At 43.8% G+C, this 12291-nt stretch overlaps 1 protein-coding gene across 1 annotated transcript in view; it reads left to right on the top strand.

Moving 5' to 3' along the window:
- LOC149748918 (BDNF/NT-3 growth factors receptor) overlaps window positions 1–12291 on the top strand; it is a 166107-nt gene that overhangs the window by 93899 nt on the left and 59917 nt on the right. The window contains exon 5 of the mRNA XM_089912623.1: window positions 2847–3081. Coding sequence (XP_089768749.1) covers window positions 2847–3081 — 235 coding nt within the window. The remainder of the gene's footprint in view (window positions 1–2846; window positions 3082–12291) is intronic.

The raw sequence follows: 12291 nt of genomic DNA, 5'->3' as shown, positions 1-12291 counted from the left end.
TGAAGCAAAGCAACATTGTTTATACTCCTCTTAACTTTTTTAGAAGACTTGCCTGCCCTGTTTTTACAGCAGGACTTTCTGCCCAAGCAAGGCATTCAAAGGCTTCTTCTATTAAAATGAGCCTTGTTCAAATACCCAGAAGCAAGCAGGAGCAACGGCTGGTTAAAAATGCAGGAGCCTGTCCCAACCCACAGGGAAGGAGGTGGAGTGCAGAGGGCCCTGGAGGGCACCAGCTCTCCGGTGCCGCAGAGTGGAAAGCTGGCAGATGGGGGCTTTGCACAGAGGTGGCCTTTTGTGCTTGGCCTCTAACGTTTCCTCTTTCCTGGAGTCTTTGCAATAGACAGATTCTTAGAGGAGTCTGGATTTCTGGAGCTGAAATAAGGCTGTGAAAAATCAACAATTTATTTCACTCTTTGAACTAAATCTATGAAGATTTCATCCTGGCTTATATTCTCTGGGTGTTTCAGGATTTCCCATAATTTATGTGCATCCCTAGGTCCTTTTCCTGGTGTCTCCTATGATGAGTGAAAACACTGTCACTTTCCCCTGCCCCTTCAGTGCTAGGAAGGGTTGGGCTTCAGCGACCTTTAGTGAGGTGGGCGGGGCCGACCCTGAGAGCCCCATCACAGGCCAACCACAAAAAGAAATGCACGGATGGTGACTTGTGTTTTCGTATCACCATCCATTTCTTTTTTTAAAGAAAACTTTGTTTGCAAAGCCTTTCTCTCCAGCTTTCCAATGAAAGTCTACAAAGCACCATACAAGCAGAGTCTCAAGTGTCCCCTGTCAGTGTCATATTATTAGGAAGGTGTAGTCAGTGTCTCCACTTTACAGAATGAGGAAACAGGCCCAGAGACGTTCTGTAGCCTACCTGAGCTCACAGCTAGCATGTTAGAAGGAGACCACATTCAGTTCTGATAACCCAGAGCCTTGGCCGCTGCAGTGTAAGACTTCTTACTCCAGAGGGAGATTCTGAGCTGGAGAGAGCCCGAAGCTTTTCCCGTATTCTCCTCCGTGTGACCATTGGCAGTCGGGGCTGTAGTTTGAATGGAGGTGAAATAAATGTGTCAGGACTTGCCTTGTACAGAAACAGGAATGGCTAAATCCAGATATTCAGAGATAAAAGGAACCTAAATGATCACCCAACATAATACCCCTATGGATTTTTGCCTAATGGAGAAATTACAGACTGGACAAATTAAAAGTCTTCCCCAGATCATGGGGCTGGACACCGCGAGGACTGGGAAACTCCTCACCTCCTTGTCCAGTGCTTGTTCTCTGAAAATGCAAGAATGACTGATCTGGTGACAGCATGTTTTGGGAACCACTGTGGCTGGAGCCATGACGGGAGGGTCTATGGGGCTGGTGGGTTGGAGGCGGGGCAAAACGAGCTGGATGTTCTTGGGTAATTCTGGCTCTCTTATTTTCAAATACTCATATAGCTCTGGACCCCCATAGGTGGGGTCACCCACTTTAAATTCTAACATTTAGAATCCTCTATGTTTGTTTTAAGTGCTTCCAACTGTCCTGAAGGAGATCTCCTCCCTTGTTTCCCTTTGGGAGACAGAAGCCCTTTGACTCCCGCCCTGGCACGTCCAGCAGCAAAGGACACATTTACTCCTTGCCCTGCAGCACCCCTCCGGCCCTCAGGGGCAGTGGCTCCAGTCAGCTCAGCAGGGTTCCGGGGTGGGGAATGCGGAAAGGGGGGTGGGAGCGGTTCATGATAGCGTCCTAAGACCGGGACCCTCCCCTCCCTGAAGCACATGCCAGTGTTAAGATGCCTTAAGTCGGGCTTCCCTGGTGGCGCAGTGGTTGAGAGTCCGCCTGCCGATGCAGGGGACACGGGTTCGTGCCCCGGTCCGGGAAGATCCCACATGCCGTGGAGCGGCTGGGCCCGTGAGCCATGGCCACTGAGCCTGCGCGTCCGGAGCCTGTGCTCCGCAACGGGAGAGGCCACAGCAGTGAGAGGCCCGCATACCGCAAAAAAAAAAAAAAAAAAAAAAAAGGTGCCTTAAGTTGTCACATAGCTGGGAAAAGGCTGGGTGTGTATGACAGAAGATAAAGAAGGTATAAGACACCGTACTTCACAGCTCCCCCCTGGCCCCGCCATGGTGTGGGGAATAAGACTTGCCCCAGTAAAAGAATAAATGTGTTGTGATTCAAAAGGCTCTCCTATGTGGTACCCAGGACATGTGTTGAGCTGGAGGTCAGGGGTAGGGGTGGGCCGAAGGAGATGGTATTTTTCACTGGGAATGAATGTCCGGGATGAGGATGCCCTGGGATTCTGCTGAGTTGAGCTTGGGGAGAACATGGGCAGCTTGAAGCCATGTTGGGCCACAGGGCAGGTGGAATAGGGGAGAGCAGAGCTGCACTCTGGAGGGAGTGAGGGCCCTCTGCTGCAGCATGTGGCTGGGAGGACAGAGTTGGAGCTCCTGCTAGTGTGCAGTGACCCCTCACTCCAGGAGAGCCAAACTCTTCCCCCAGTGTTTTATTTTGATTTGGGTTTTTTTGTTCGCTTGTTTTTTGCCTCGTCCACCCACTGCTTTTCAGGGTCTTGGGATCTAGCCAGTGCCTGATCCCAGCATAGTTCCAGAACCCTAAAATGTGAACCTGTGTGTCGAGGGGGGCACTGTTCAGGCCCACCTGGCCCTGGAAATGCTAGACTTTCTGGGAAATAAAGCCTAGGTGCTCTAGAGGCTTTAGAGGTAAAACTGTGGGTGAAGCATCCTTCCCTCCTCTTTCGCTAAGTCAGGCAGCATCTTTCCACACCCGCAGCTGATGTGGGGCAAAGGGCCCCTCAAGGCAAAGAGCTGAGGCTCCAGCAAGGCCTTCTGTGTTCTCCCCAGGGCGCACGGACCTGATGCCGTGCTGATGGCCGAGGGCAACCCGCCGACGGAGCTGACGCAGTCACAGATGCTGCACATCGCCCAGCAGATCGCTGCGGGCATGGTCTACCTGGCGTCCCAGCACTTCGTGCACCGAGACCTGGCCACCCGAAACTGCCTGGTGGGCGAAAACCTCTTGGTGAAAATCGGGGACTTCGGCATGTCCCGGGACGTGTACAGCACTGACTACTACAGGGTGAGTGGCTGTACCGAAAAAGAGACCCCAGGGCCATCCTTCCCTGGGGCTCCCTCGTTGTATTAGTTTGCTAGGGCTGCCACAACAGAATACCACAGACTAAGCGGCTTACACAACAGAAATTGATTTTCTCACAGGCTAGAAGTCCAAGATCAAGGTGACGGCAGTGTTGGTTTCTTCTAAGGCTTCTCTCCTCGACTTATAGACAGTGCCTTCTCACTATGTACACCCTCACATGGCCTTTTCTCTGTGCACGGGCATCCCTGGGGTCTCTCTGTGTGTCTAACTTTCCTCTTCTTATAAGGACACCAGTCAGACTGGATTAGAGCCCACCCTAAGGGCCTCATTTTAGCTTAATCACCTCCTTAAAGGCCCTATGTCCAAATACAGCTGTGTTCTGGGATTCTAGGAGCTAAGCCTTCTACATATAATTTTGGGGGAGACACAGCTCAGCCCACAACACCATCCTGCTCTTTCCATGGCTCTCCAGAGCTGTGTGTGAGATCTCCAAGAGGAAAGTTCTCAACATGAGAGTTCTGCCAGGGGAACCCTTGGAAAAATTCCAGGAGGCCATGAGGTTAAAGGATTTTGAGGTTTGGATTTGATTCTGTGAAACTATGCCAGGAGCCTTTGCTTGAGGCTTGATCTAAGGTGAACTGGTTCACATAAATGAAAGTACACTAAGACCCTGGAAGTTCCTACTCAGAACCATCTTGGCTGAAAGTGGATTGGCTGGTGGCCATCTTGGTAAGAGGTTCTGTCCTACCGAGTCTGCCTGGGGTTCCACCATTTGAAACACTAACAGCTAGAGTTATAGACAATAATTCAAATCCACTGATTACCTGGAGTTGGCATCCTTGGTATGTTAGATTTGTTAACTGACATCTCAGAACTTGGGTATGAAAGAAAAGGTTTATTTCTGGAAACCGGGAAGTCATGATATTGAAGATTTGGGTTGTGCTCTACCACCTCAAACCACCAATTTTGTTTTCTTGTTGTTTTGCTTGATTTTTAAAGGGAGAGGGATGTAGGAAGAAAAAGAAATAAATGTTCTAGAAATATATTACCTAAGAGGATAAAACTCAGAACTCCACTAACTTTTATACTAGGTTAGGGCTGGTGAAGAAAATGCCTGTGCTCACCTTTGCTCTGCCCTTTATGATTTATGCTTGAGGAGGAGCCTTCTCAGTTTGTCTCCTGCACTCCTCCCTGCAGCCTCCCTCACCTCCAGTGCCTCTGCCCTTTAGCCGTGCTGTCTTTCCTACAATTAGTCTAAGACAATGAATCCATTGCCTTGCTGCGTATTCTTCTATAGATTGATATGTGGGGTTTCTTCCTTTGTCACCTTGATGAGCACTGTCCACGTTTTATACAGCAAGAAAGGATGGAGACCAAATCGTAAAGGATTTTCTTGGGTGTATTTGCAGGAAACATGGGCAGTCTTAACTTCAGGTGTTCAAAACAGAGTTGCAAAGCACCTGTCCTGAGTCTAGCAATGACTGACCAGTTTATTCCAGATAGCTAAAACATGGCGGGAGGTTACCTGCCAATGGATGCATCTTCTCCGTTAGCTCTGCTCCCTTGGCAGGAAGTGGGGATAGGGGCGTTTCCCGGTCTCAGGAGACAAAGGAACACATGAGTTCTTCCTTAAGTGCTGATCTTGATGAGCATCCGAGGAAGAAACATGTGGCCCAAGCAATAGCTCTCCCTTTCACAGTAAGTTAATAAAGGTTTCAGAGTGCCTGGCACAAAATAAGTGCTCGATAAATATTTTCAACCTTATCATTATCCAAATCGATAAAGTTATGCTTCATTCTCAAAACCGGGACTGAACTAAGTAGAACTCAGTGTCCTTTTCTACAATCTCTAGAAAAATAATTCAGAGGAAGAAGTCTGAAAAGCTCAATGATATGAAGATAAATTACCCAATCAGAAAATAGACAAAGGGTTTAAGTTTCTTTTGGTGTCCCCAGAGAAAATGTACAAATGGCCAATAAGTACATAAAATGATGCTCAACATCATTAGTCATTAGGGAAATGTAAATCAAAACCACAATGAGGTACCATTTCACATCCACTTGGCAAAACAGACAATAAGAAGTGTTAACGGGGATGTGGAGAAATTGGAACCCTTATAAAGTGCTGGCGGGAATGTAAAATGGTGCAGCTGTTTTGGAAATAGTTTGGCAGTTCTTCAAAATGTTCAACACAGAGTCACCATATAATCCAGCAATTCTACCCCTAGGTATATACCCAAGAGAATTGAAATCATATGTTCACACACACACACACACACACACACGCACACAAACTTGTACACAAACGAAATAGCGGTATTATTCATTGTAGCTCAAAAGTGGAAACAATTTCAGTGTCCATTAACTGGTGAACAGATAAAATGTGGTCATCCATATGATGGGCTATTATTCATTAATTAAAAGGAATGAAGTACTTATTCATGCTACAATGTGGATGAACCTTGAAAACACTATGGTGAGTGCAGAAAGCCAAGCGCAAAAGGTCACATTCTACATGCTTCCATTTATATGGAATGTCCAGAATAGGCAAATCCATACAGACAGAAAATAGATTAGTGGTTGCCAGGAGCTGAGGGGCAATGGGGAACGAGGAGTGACTGGATATGGAGTTTCTTTTGGGGATGATGAAAATGTTCTAGAATTCTATAGTGTGATGACTGTTTAGTGTATGTGTAAATATACTTAAAACCATTGAATGTATACTTTAAAAGGGTAAATATTATGGTATATGAATTGTATCTCAATAAAAAAGCCTAAAAAATACTAACAAAACAGTGACCATCGTTATAGACATGAGAAGTTAGCCTTGGTCATTTATGCATTATAAAAACACTGTCATTTGTCATCTACCATATATTCTGATTTGTTGAAAAGAAAATCCTCCACTTAAGTGACATTTTCCTGAAGTATTTCCTTCTGAACTGATTGGAGGAAACAATGATTCCCAGTTCCTTTATTTATTAAATGGTCTTCATGGAACTATCCCAGTCATTAAGAAATGTTTTTCAGATGCCGCATTGATTTAATCCCCCCACCATGGTCATTACTCAGTGGCAGCTGCAGGGTTTGTATGTTTGCTTGGTTGTTTGTTGTTCCCATTGAGAAGGAGGAGAAAAAAGCAGCCTTTTGTTGGCCTCTATGATAGGTGGGCCTGGGTGGGAGCCGGTAGGAAAGTGGATGATGGGTGTAAGAACCTGACAATTTGATGGTAGCTTAGGACAACTAAGAAATTATGCATTCTATTTTGCCTTCTCTAAAATTTCAAAATGGTGGTACACTTTTTGGTTCCATGAAAGTATTTATTGTCATAGAACTCATTTGTAGAATATTATTGCTTATTTAAATATCAAAAGTCTGTCAGTAGAGTCCATTCTCTTGAGTTTGTCAAATCGACAAGTAGAAGCTGGTGCTCTGTTTCTGCCGGTGAGTTGAGTACATCATGCAGCGGCTATTTCCCAGGACACTCTTGCTTTCACATGAGTTACCCACCTGTTGGATCATCCATAAGCTTAGCATTGAGCCTGTCCCCATCATAGTGTCTCTTCATCTTCTCTGCCACGTCAGCTGGGGAATGTGTTCTCCTTACAGCTCTGGTTTCTCATTTGTGGGCACATTTTCTTCATTGCTTTGTTCCTAGCTTCTCCAAAAGCCTGCACACTCCAAGGTGGGGAGCTGCTGTGGCCAATGTGGGCCGTCATCACCAGTGTTAAGTATCCTTCCTGCCACAGTAACGAAGGAGGATTTTTGAGTTCACCAAGGCTATCTTATATGGAAGGATGGCGATTGGGCCTAGAGTCAACTGGATTATTAAGGAGTAACATGTCCCTCATCTTTAAGCAAGAACCGGTCCCAATGGCAGCCTGAGCCTCTGTTCATGTGGCTTGTGAGCAGCCTTGCAGGGTGGCCCCAGCTCTGTGCGATCCATGGCAGGAGGGGCGGGTGGCAGCTGTTTCTCCATCATGGGGGAGCTGGCAGCACCAGGAAACGGCTGCCTCGAGGCTTCCACCCTGTTGCAGCTGAGCTAATTATATCTTCCCAAAGAAGGAAGAAATCGGAACACTACATTTGCATTGAAACCAGCCTGATATGGCAGGTCCAAAATTACTCTAGCATTTATGTTCTCTGAATTATTTTAATTAGCAGCTCTGCAGTACCAGTCTTTCATTTCATTTTTATTCCTTCCCTCCACTGGCAAAGCCTGGCATTTAGGAAGCATCTGAACCAGATTCCTGTCAGAGACCTAGGATCTCACTCTACTTGGTCATTACTATGCCACAGTGTATCCACTGAATTTTTTTAATGTGCACTTTGGTATTTTCCACAATTTGGCTTCAACATGCATTTAAAATGAATGTGACCGTTGGCGAGTAGAGAGCCCCAAACATCTGAAATCCTCGCTTTTAAGTCTTTTACCCCTTTGGGCTTTAGTTTTATGGTGGCAGGGGGTAAGAAATCCTATCCTTTAATCCATCTTTCACTTAAGAAGTAAAGAGAAGCATGCAGAATTGGCAAATTGATTAATGGTGGAGATTAAAAGAAGCAAATAAATATAGCTTGGCTAAGCAAGGCCATGGTCAGAATCCTAAAGTGTTAAAATGATATAAACAAGTCTAGAAATCATCTTCAAGTGCTCAATACAGTTTATGAACAGCAGAGAGAAAAGACGATGGTTTTTCTTAAAATAAGCTGATGTAACGTGTAGGAAAAGAACTGTTTTGAACTTCAGTACGTTGTCCCTTAATCTGCCCACCCTGAAGGACGAGGGGTAATAAACTGGAAAATAAAGTCCTGAACCATAGAGGAGAGAAGAAGGCTTAGGTAATTTAAGAACTGGACAAGCACATAGGAAATAATCAAGGATGAACTTTCATACCTTGGTCTTTGAAAAAATGTGTTTATTTTAAAAGAAATATTTGTATGGAATGTGAACATTTCTAGATAGGTAGGTAGGTGGACAGATGGATGGATGGATGGATGGATAGATAGATAGATAGATAGATAGACAGATAGATAGATCTCAGCTCATTCCACAGATGTTTTTAGTGTGTTGTGTAAAATGTCCAGGTCATTCCCTCTATGAGGACCAGCATGGCATCTACCAATTCCAGATCCACCTCCTCCCTGACTTTCTCCACACAGAGTAATGGCTCACAAATATGTGATCCCTCAATACTTCATATAAATAAGCATTACAGCATAGAGCATGTTGCATCATGGAAACCTGTTCATGTGCATGTCTTCTCAGTGATATGAGAGCAGGGAGAGGACAAGCCTAATATATCTTTGTATCTGTGCAAACTGTAAGAGTGCAGGGCACATACTATGTACGCTGAACAGGACACACATAAGGAAAAGCCTTGACGAGCATATCTTTTTAGCCCTGTTGATGAATACAGAAGATACTCAGATTTGCAGATACCCTGTCTGTGAGTCTAGGAGTGCTGTCTTCGGGAAGTAAAGCCAGAGATATAGGGACAACCTTATCTCAGACAATTTATTTTCAGTAGAAAACTCAGAGCTTAAACTTATTTACATTAATACTATAGTAGAAAAACTTCCTCTGATATACTTTGCCTAGAACCCATAAAGCCAGGCATGGCGTTCATTTTAAGAGGCAACACAATCCCTTCCTGAAAGAAGAATGAATGCCTCTATGTCATTAACTCTCTTTTGCAGATACCATTTCCTTATTTTCCTCCTTAATAGATACTCACACAATGACTCTTAACTTTCACATGAACAATTATAGACCTTTCTGGTTGGGTTCTTTTGATTAAAGTGGCCCCAGAAATGTAAGTTTGTTTATTCTTTGAAATCATCTTCAATTTATGCCTTGTACAACAGTTAGAGAGAGCACAGTTCAGAGGAACCTGTCTGTTGGAGAGAAATCAGAACACTGAGTTCAGACTAATTCTATATAAAAGCTGATTGGCATAAATTGTTTCAAGATTCTAAATTGGCTTAATTTGTATTCAAGCCGCCTTATGAACCTTTCACATATGCTTTGGAGTTGCAACAGGGTGGGTGAGTATTCATTCATTCATTCAACACACATTAATGAAACAACTGCTATGTGTTAGATACTGTACTAAATAATAAAGGAGGATGTTTTAGACATGTGATAATGTGATGAATGCTGTAATAGAAATATGTACTGGGAACCCTAAAGAGAAAGCCACCAGCCTACACTGGGAAACCAGAGTAGGGTTCACAGAGACATGACATTTGAGCTGGTATTTAAGATATGAACCCAAAATTGCTCTAGAGGCAAGAAGGCTGTGGGCCAGGAGGGGAGGGGTGGAATTCTTGGCATAGGAGGTAGCATAGGACAAGAGATGGCAATGTAAACATTGCGAAGCGTGGCCAGGGAATGGGACTCCTTTGCATGCCTCTGAGGCTAAAAAAGTAGGCTATTTAGGCTATTATCAGATTTCACGGGGGCCTGTTTGCCATGCCAAAGACTTTGGACTTGGTCCTTTTGTCAGTGGGAAGCCACTGAGAATTTTTATGCCAGAAAGTGACATGTCAGATTGCATTCTGGAAGCTTATGAAAATAGATCCGCCCAACAGATCCCCACATCTCCACTGCTGTATATATTTGCTTGGCCTAGAGCAGCCTCTCTCAAACTGGAACCATGAGCTGTCAGAGGCTGTTCACCAGTAAAAGAGATCCATGGTCACTAAGGTAAGAATAATTTCCTTTCTACAGAACACCTCAGAGCCTTTAATCTATTACTGGGACTTGTGGCCTTTTAAGAAGGGCTATGGAAAGCGGCCAAAGCCTGCGCAAAAGAGCTGGCCTGGAGATCCTTTGTCCAGGGGCCTGGTTTCATCCATTTCCTAACTAGTAAAGTCTGTTAATGAAGATGGCATAAATCCTCTTGTTTTTTCAGTCTTCTGAGTCTCTTCTTCTTGAAATCAAAAGTCCATCCACTTTGTACATGGAAGTACTACATACAGAAATTAAGTGTGCTTTCAGGTATGCTGGAAAGGAAGGTAGGCCATAGCCTATTGAATTGGTTGGGCCAGAAGGATTCTTATTCCTCAGAGTACTGAGAGGTATCCTCAGCAGGTACTTTCTCCCATTTTTGAAGCAGTCAGGCCTCAGCTGTCTCATGTCTGTGACATTCCATATCTTTGCATCACTGAGACCGGAGCTCCTTAAAGAAGGAAGCTGACAACAAAGAGTTAGCTGGAGTATAGAGGAAAGAGCATCAGACTGCGGTCCTAAAGGCAAAGGTTTGAATCTCCAATTTCTTTCTTCTAACTTTATGATTCTATCCGTTAAGAATGAATTTAGCACTTAGCTACTAGCAATGGCCTAAGCAGATAGGGAGTTGCTTTTGTTTGCATGACAAGAAGTTCACAGGTAGGCAGTTTCTGATTGGTTCAGAAGCTTTTCAATGTCGGAGCAAGTTTTTGGCACTTGGCATTTTCTTGGTCTTTTCCTCATGGCTGAAAGATGGGTGCAGCAACTCCAAACATGTCAAACATGCAATTGGAGGAGGAAGGGGGCAAGATGGCTGCAGAGAAAAGATAGTTTCTACCTGCATGCCTTCCTTTCATCAGGAAGTAAATCTTTCCCAGAACATCTCCTCTGCAAAGACTCCTTCTTATATTTCACTGGCCACACGTAGGCCAAGACTAAGGACTGAATACACTTGCAGAGATCAGTGGCTTTCTGAAGACCTAGACAAACTATGGTTCTACTATAGGTAAAAAGGAACTGAAAGTGAATGGGTGAATGGGTTTGGGAAGAGCAAAGAAAACCATGCCATACTCACCTGATGTGCCATCATGGTCTCTGTTTCTTTATTCTCAATGAGCTCCTGCCTTTAAAGCTTGTTGAGGACAATAAATTGAAGTGGCACATAATCAGTGCTAAAAATACAAAAGTGCTGGCGTTTTTCAGTAGGAGATTTTTACTCCTCTGTATGTAATGTTTCTTTTTTCTCAAGCCGCTTTTAAGATTTTCTCTTGGGTTCATTGGCTTTCTTGGATTTGTGGGCTTATAGTTTTCATCAATTTGAAATTTTCTGACCATTATTTGTTCAGATATTTCTTCTGTTCTCCCTACTTACCTGCTAGGGACTCCAATTTCACTTTTATTAAACTACTTAAAATTGTCTCATTGCCCACTGAGCTCTTTTCATATTTTCAGATTCTCTTTTCTTTATGTTTCATTTTGGATAGTTTCTATTACTCTGTCTTCAACTTCCATAACTTTTTTTCTTCTGCCGTGTCTAATTTTCCATTATTCCCATCCAATATATTTTTCATCTCACATATTCAAGTTTTCATTCCTACAAGTTCAATATGGGCCTTTTCTTATACTTTCTAGTCTTCTAGTTAACTTTTTAAACATGTGGAATGCATTTATATTAAATGTTTTCAGTATATTTGTCTATAGTTCCATCATGTGTGTCAGTCCTGGATCAATTTCCATTGGTTGATTTTTCTCATCATGGATCTTATTTTCCTGCTGCTTTGTATGCCTGGTAACTTTAGATTGGATGCCAGACATTGTGAATTTTGTATTGTTGGATGCTAGATATTTTGCCTTCCTAAAAATATTTTTGGGCTTTGTTCTGGAATGTGGTTATATTGCCTCGAAGCTGTTTGATCCCTTTGTGTATTGCTGTTAAGATTTATTAGGCAGTATCAGACCAGTGCCTACTTTAGAGCTAATAATTCCCCACTACTGAGGCAAGATCTACTAGGTACTCTACCTAATTCCCCATGAATCATGAGGTTTTCACTCTGCTTCATCGGGAACTGGCAGTATTACTGGTCCTGTGTGAGCACTGGGCACTGATCCTTTTGGACAGTCTTCCCCAGCCATTGATAGTGTCCTCACATGTGTGCAGTGATCAATACTCAGCTGAATACATGAGGGGCGCACTCTATAAATCTTCAGAGTTTTCTCTGTGTGCAGCTCTCTCTTCTTTGGTATTCTGTCTTTTCCATTCTAGTCACCTTGATCTTTCCAGGCTCTCTGCTCCATCTCCTTAATCCAGGGAGCATGCTGGGCTCCACTTGGAGCCCCCTGTCTCCTTCAATGAATTAAGCTTGGTAACCATAGAACTCACTATGTTTGTTTCTCATCTCTCAAGAATCGTTATCCCTCATTGCCTTGTTAACTAGTGTCTTGAAAATAATTGTTTCATATACA

This window comes from Delphinapterus leucas, chromosome 6 (genome assembly GCF_059928025.1).
Source record: "Delphinapterus leucas isolate spDelLeu-1000000601 "Yukka" chromosome 6, BTC_Dleu_Yukka2, whole genome shotgun sequence".
Lineage (NCBI taxonomy): Eukaryota > Metazoa > Chordata > Mammalia > Artiodactyla > Monodontidae > Delphinapterus > Delphinapterus leucas.
The sequence above is the reverse complement of the archived record's forward strand: the minus strand, read 5'-3'. Positions and strand labels throughout refer to the sequence as shown.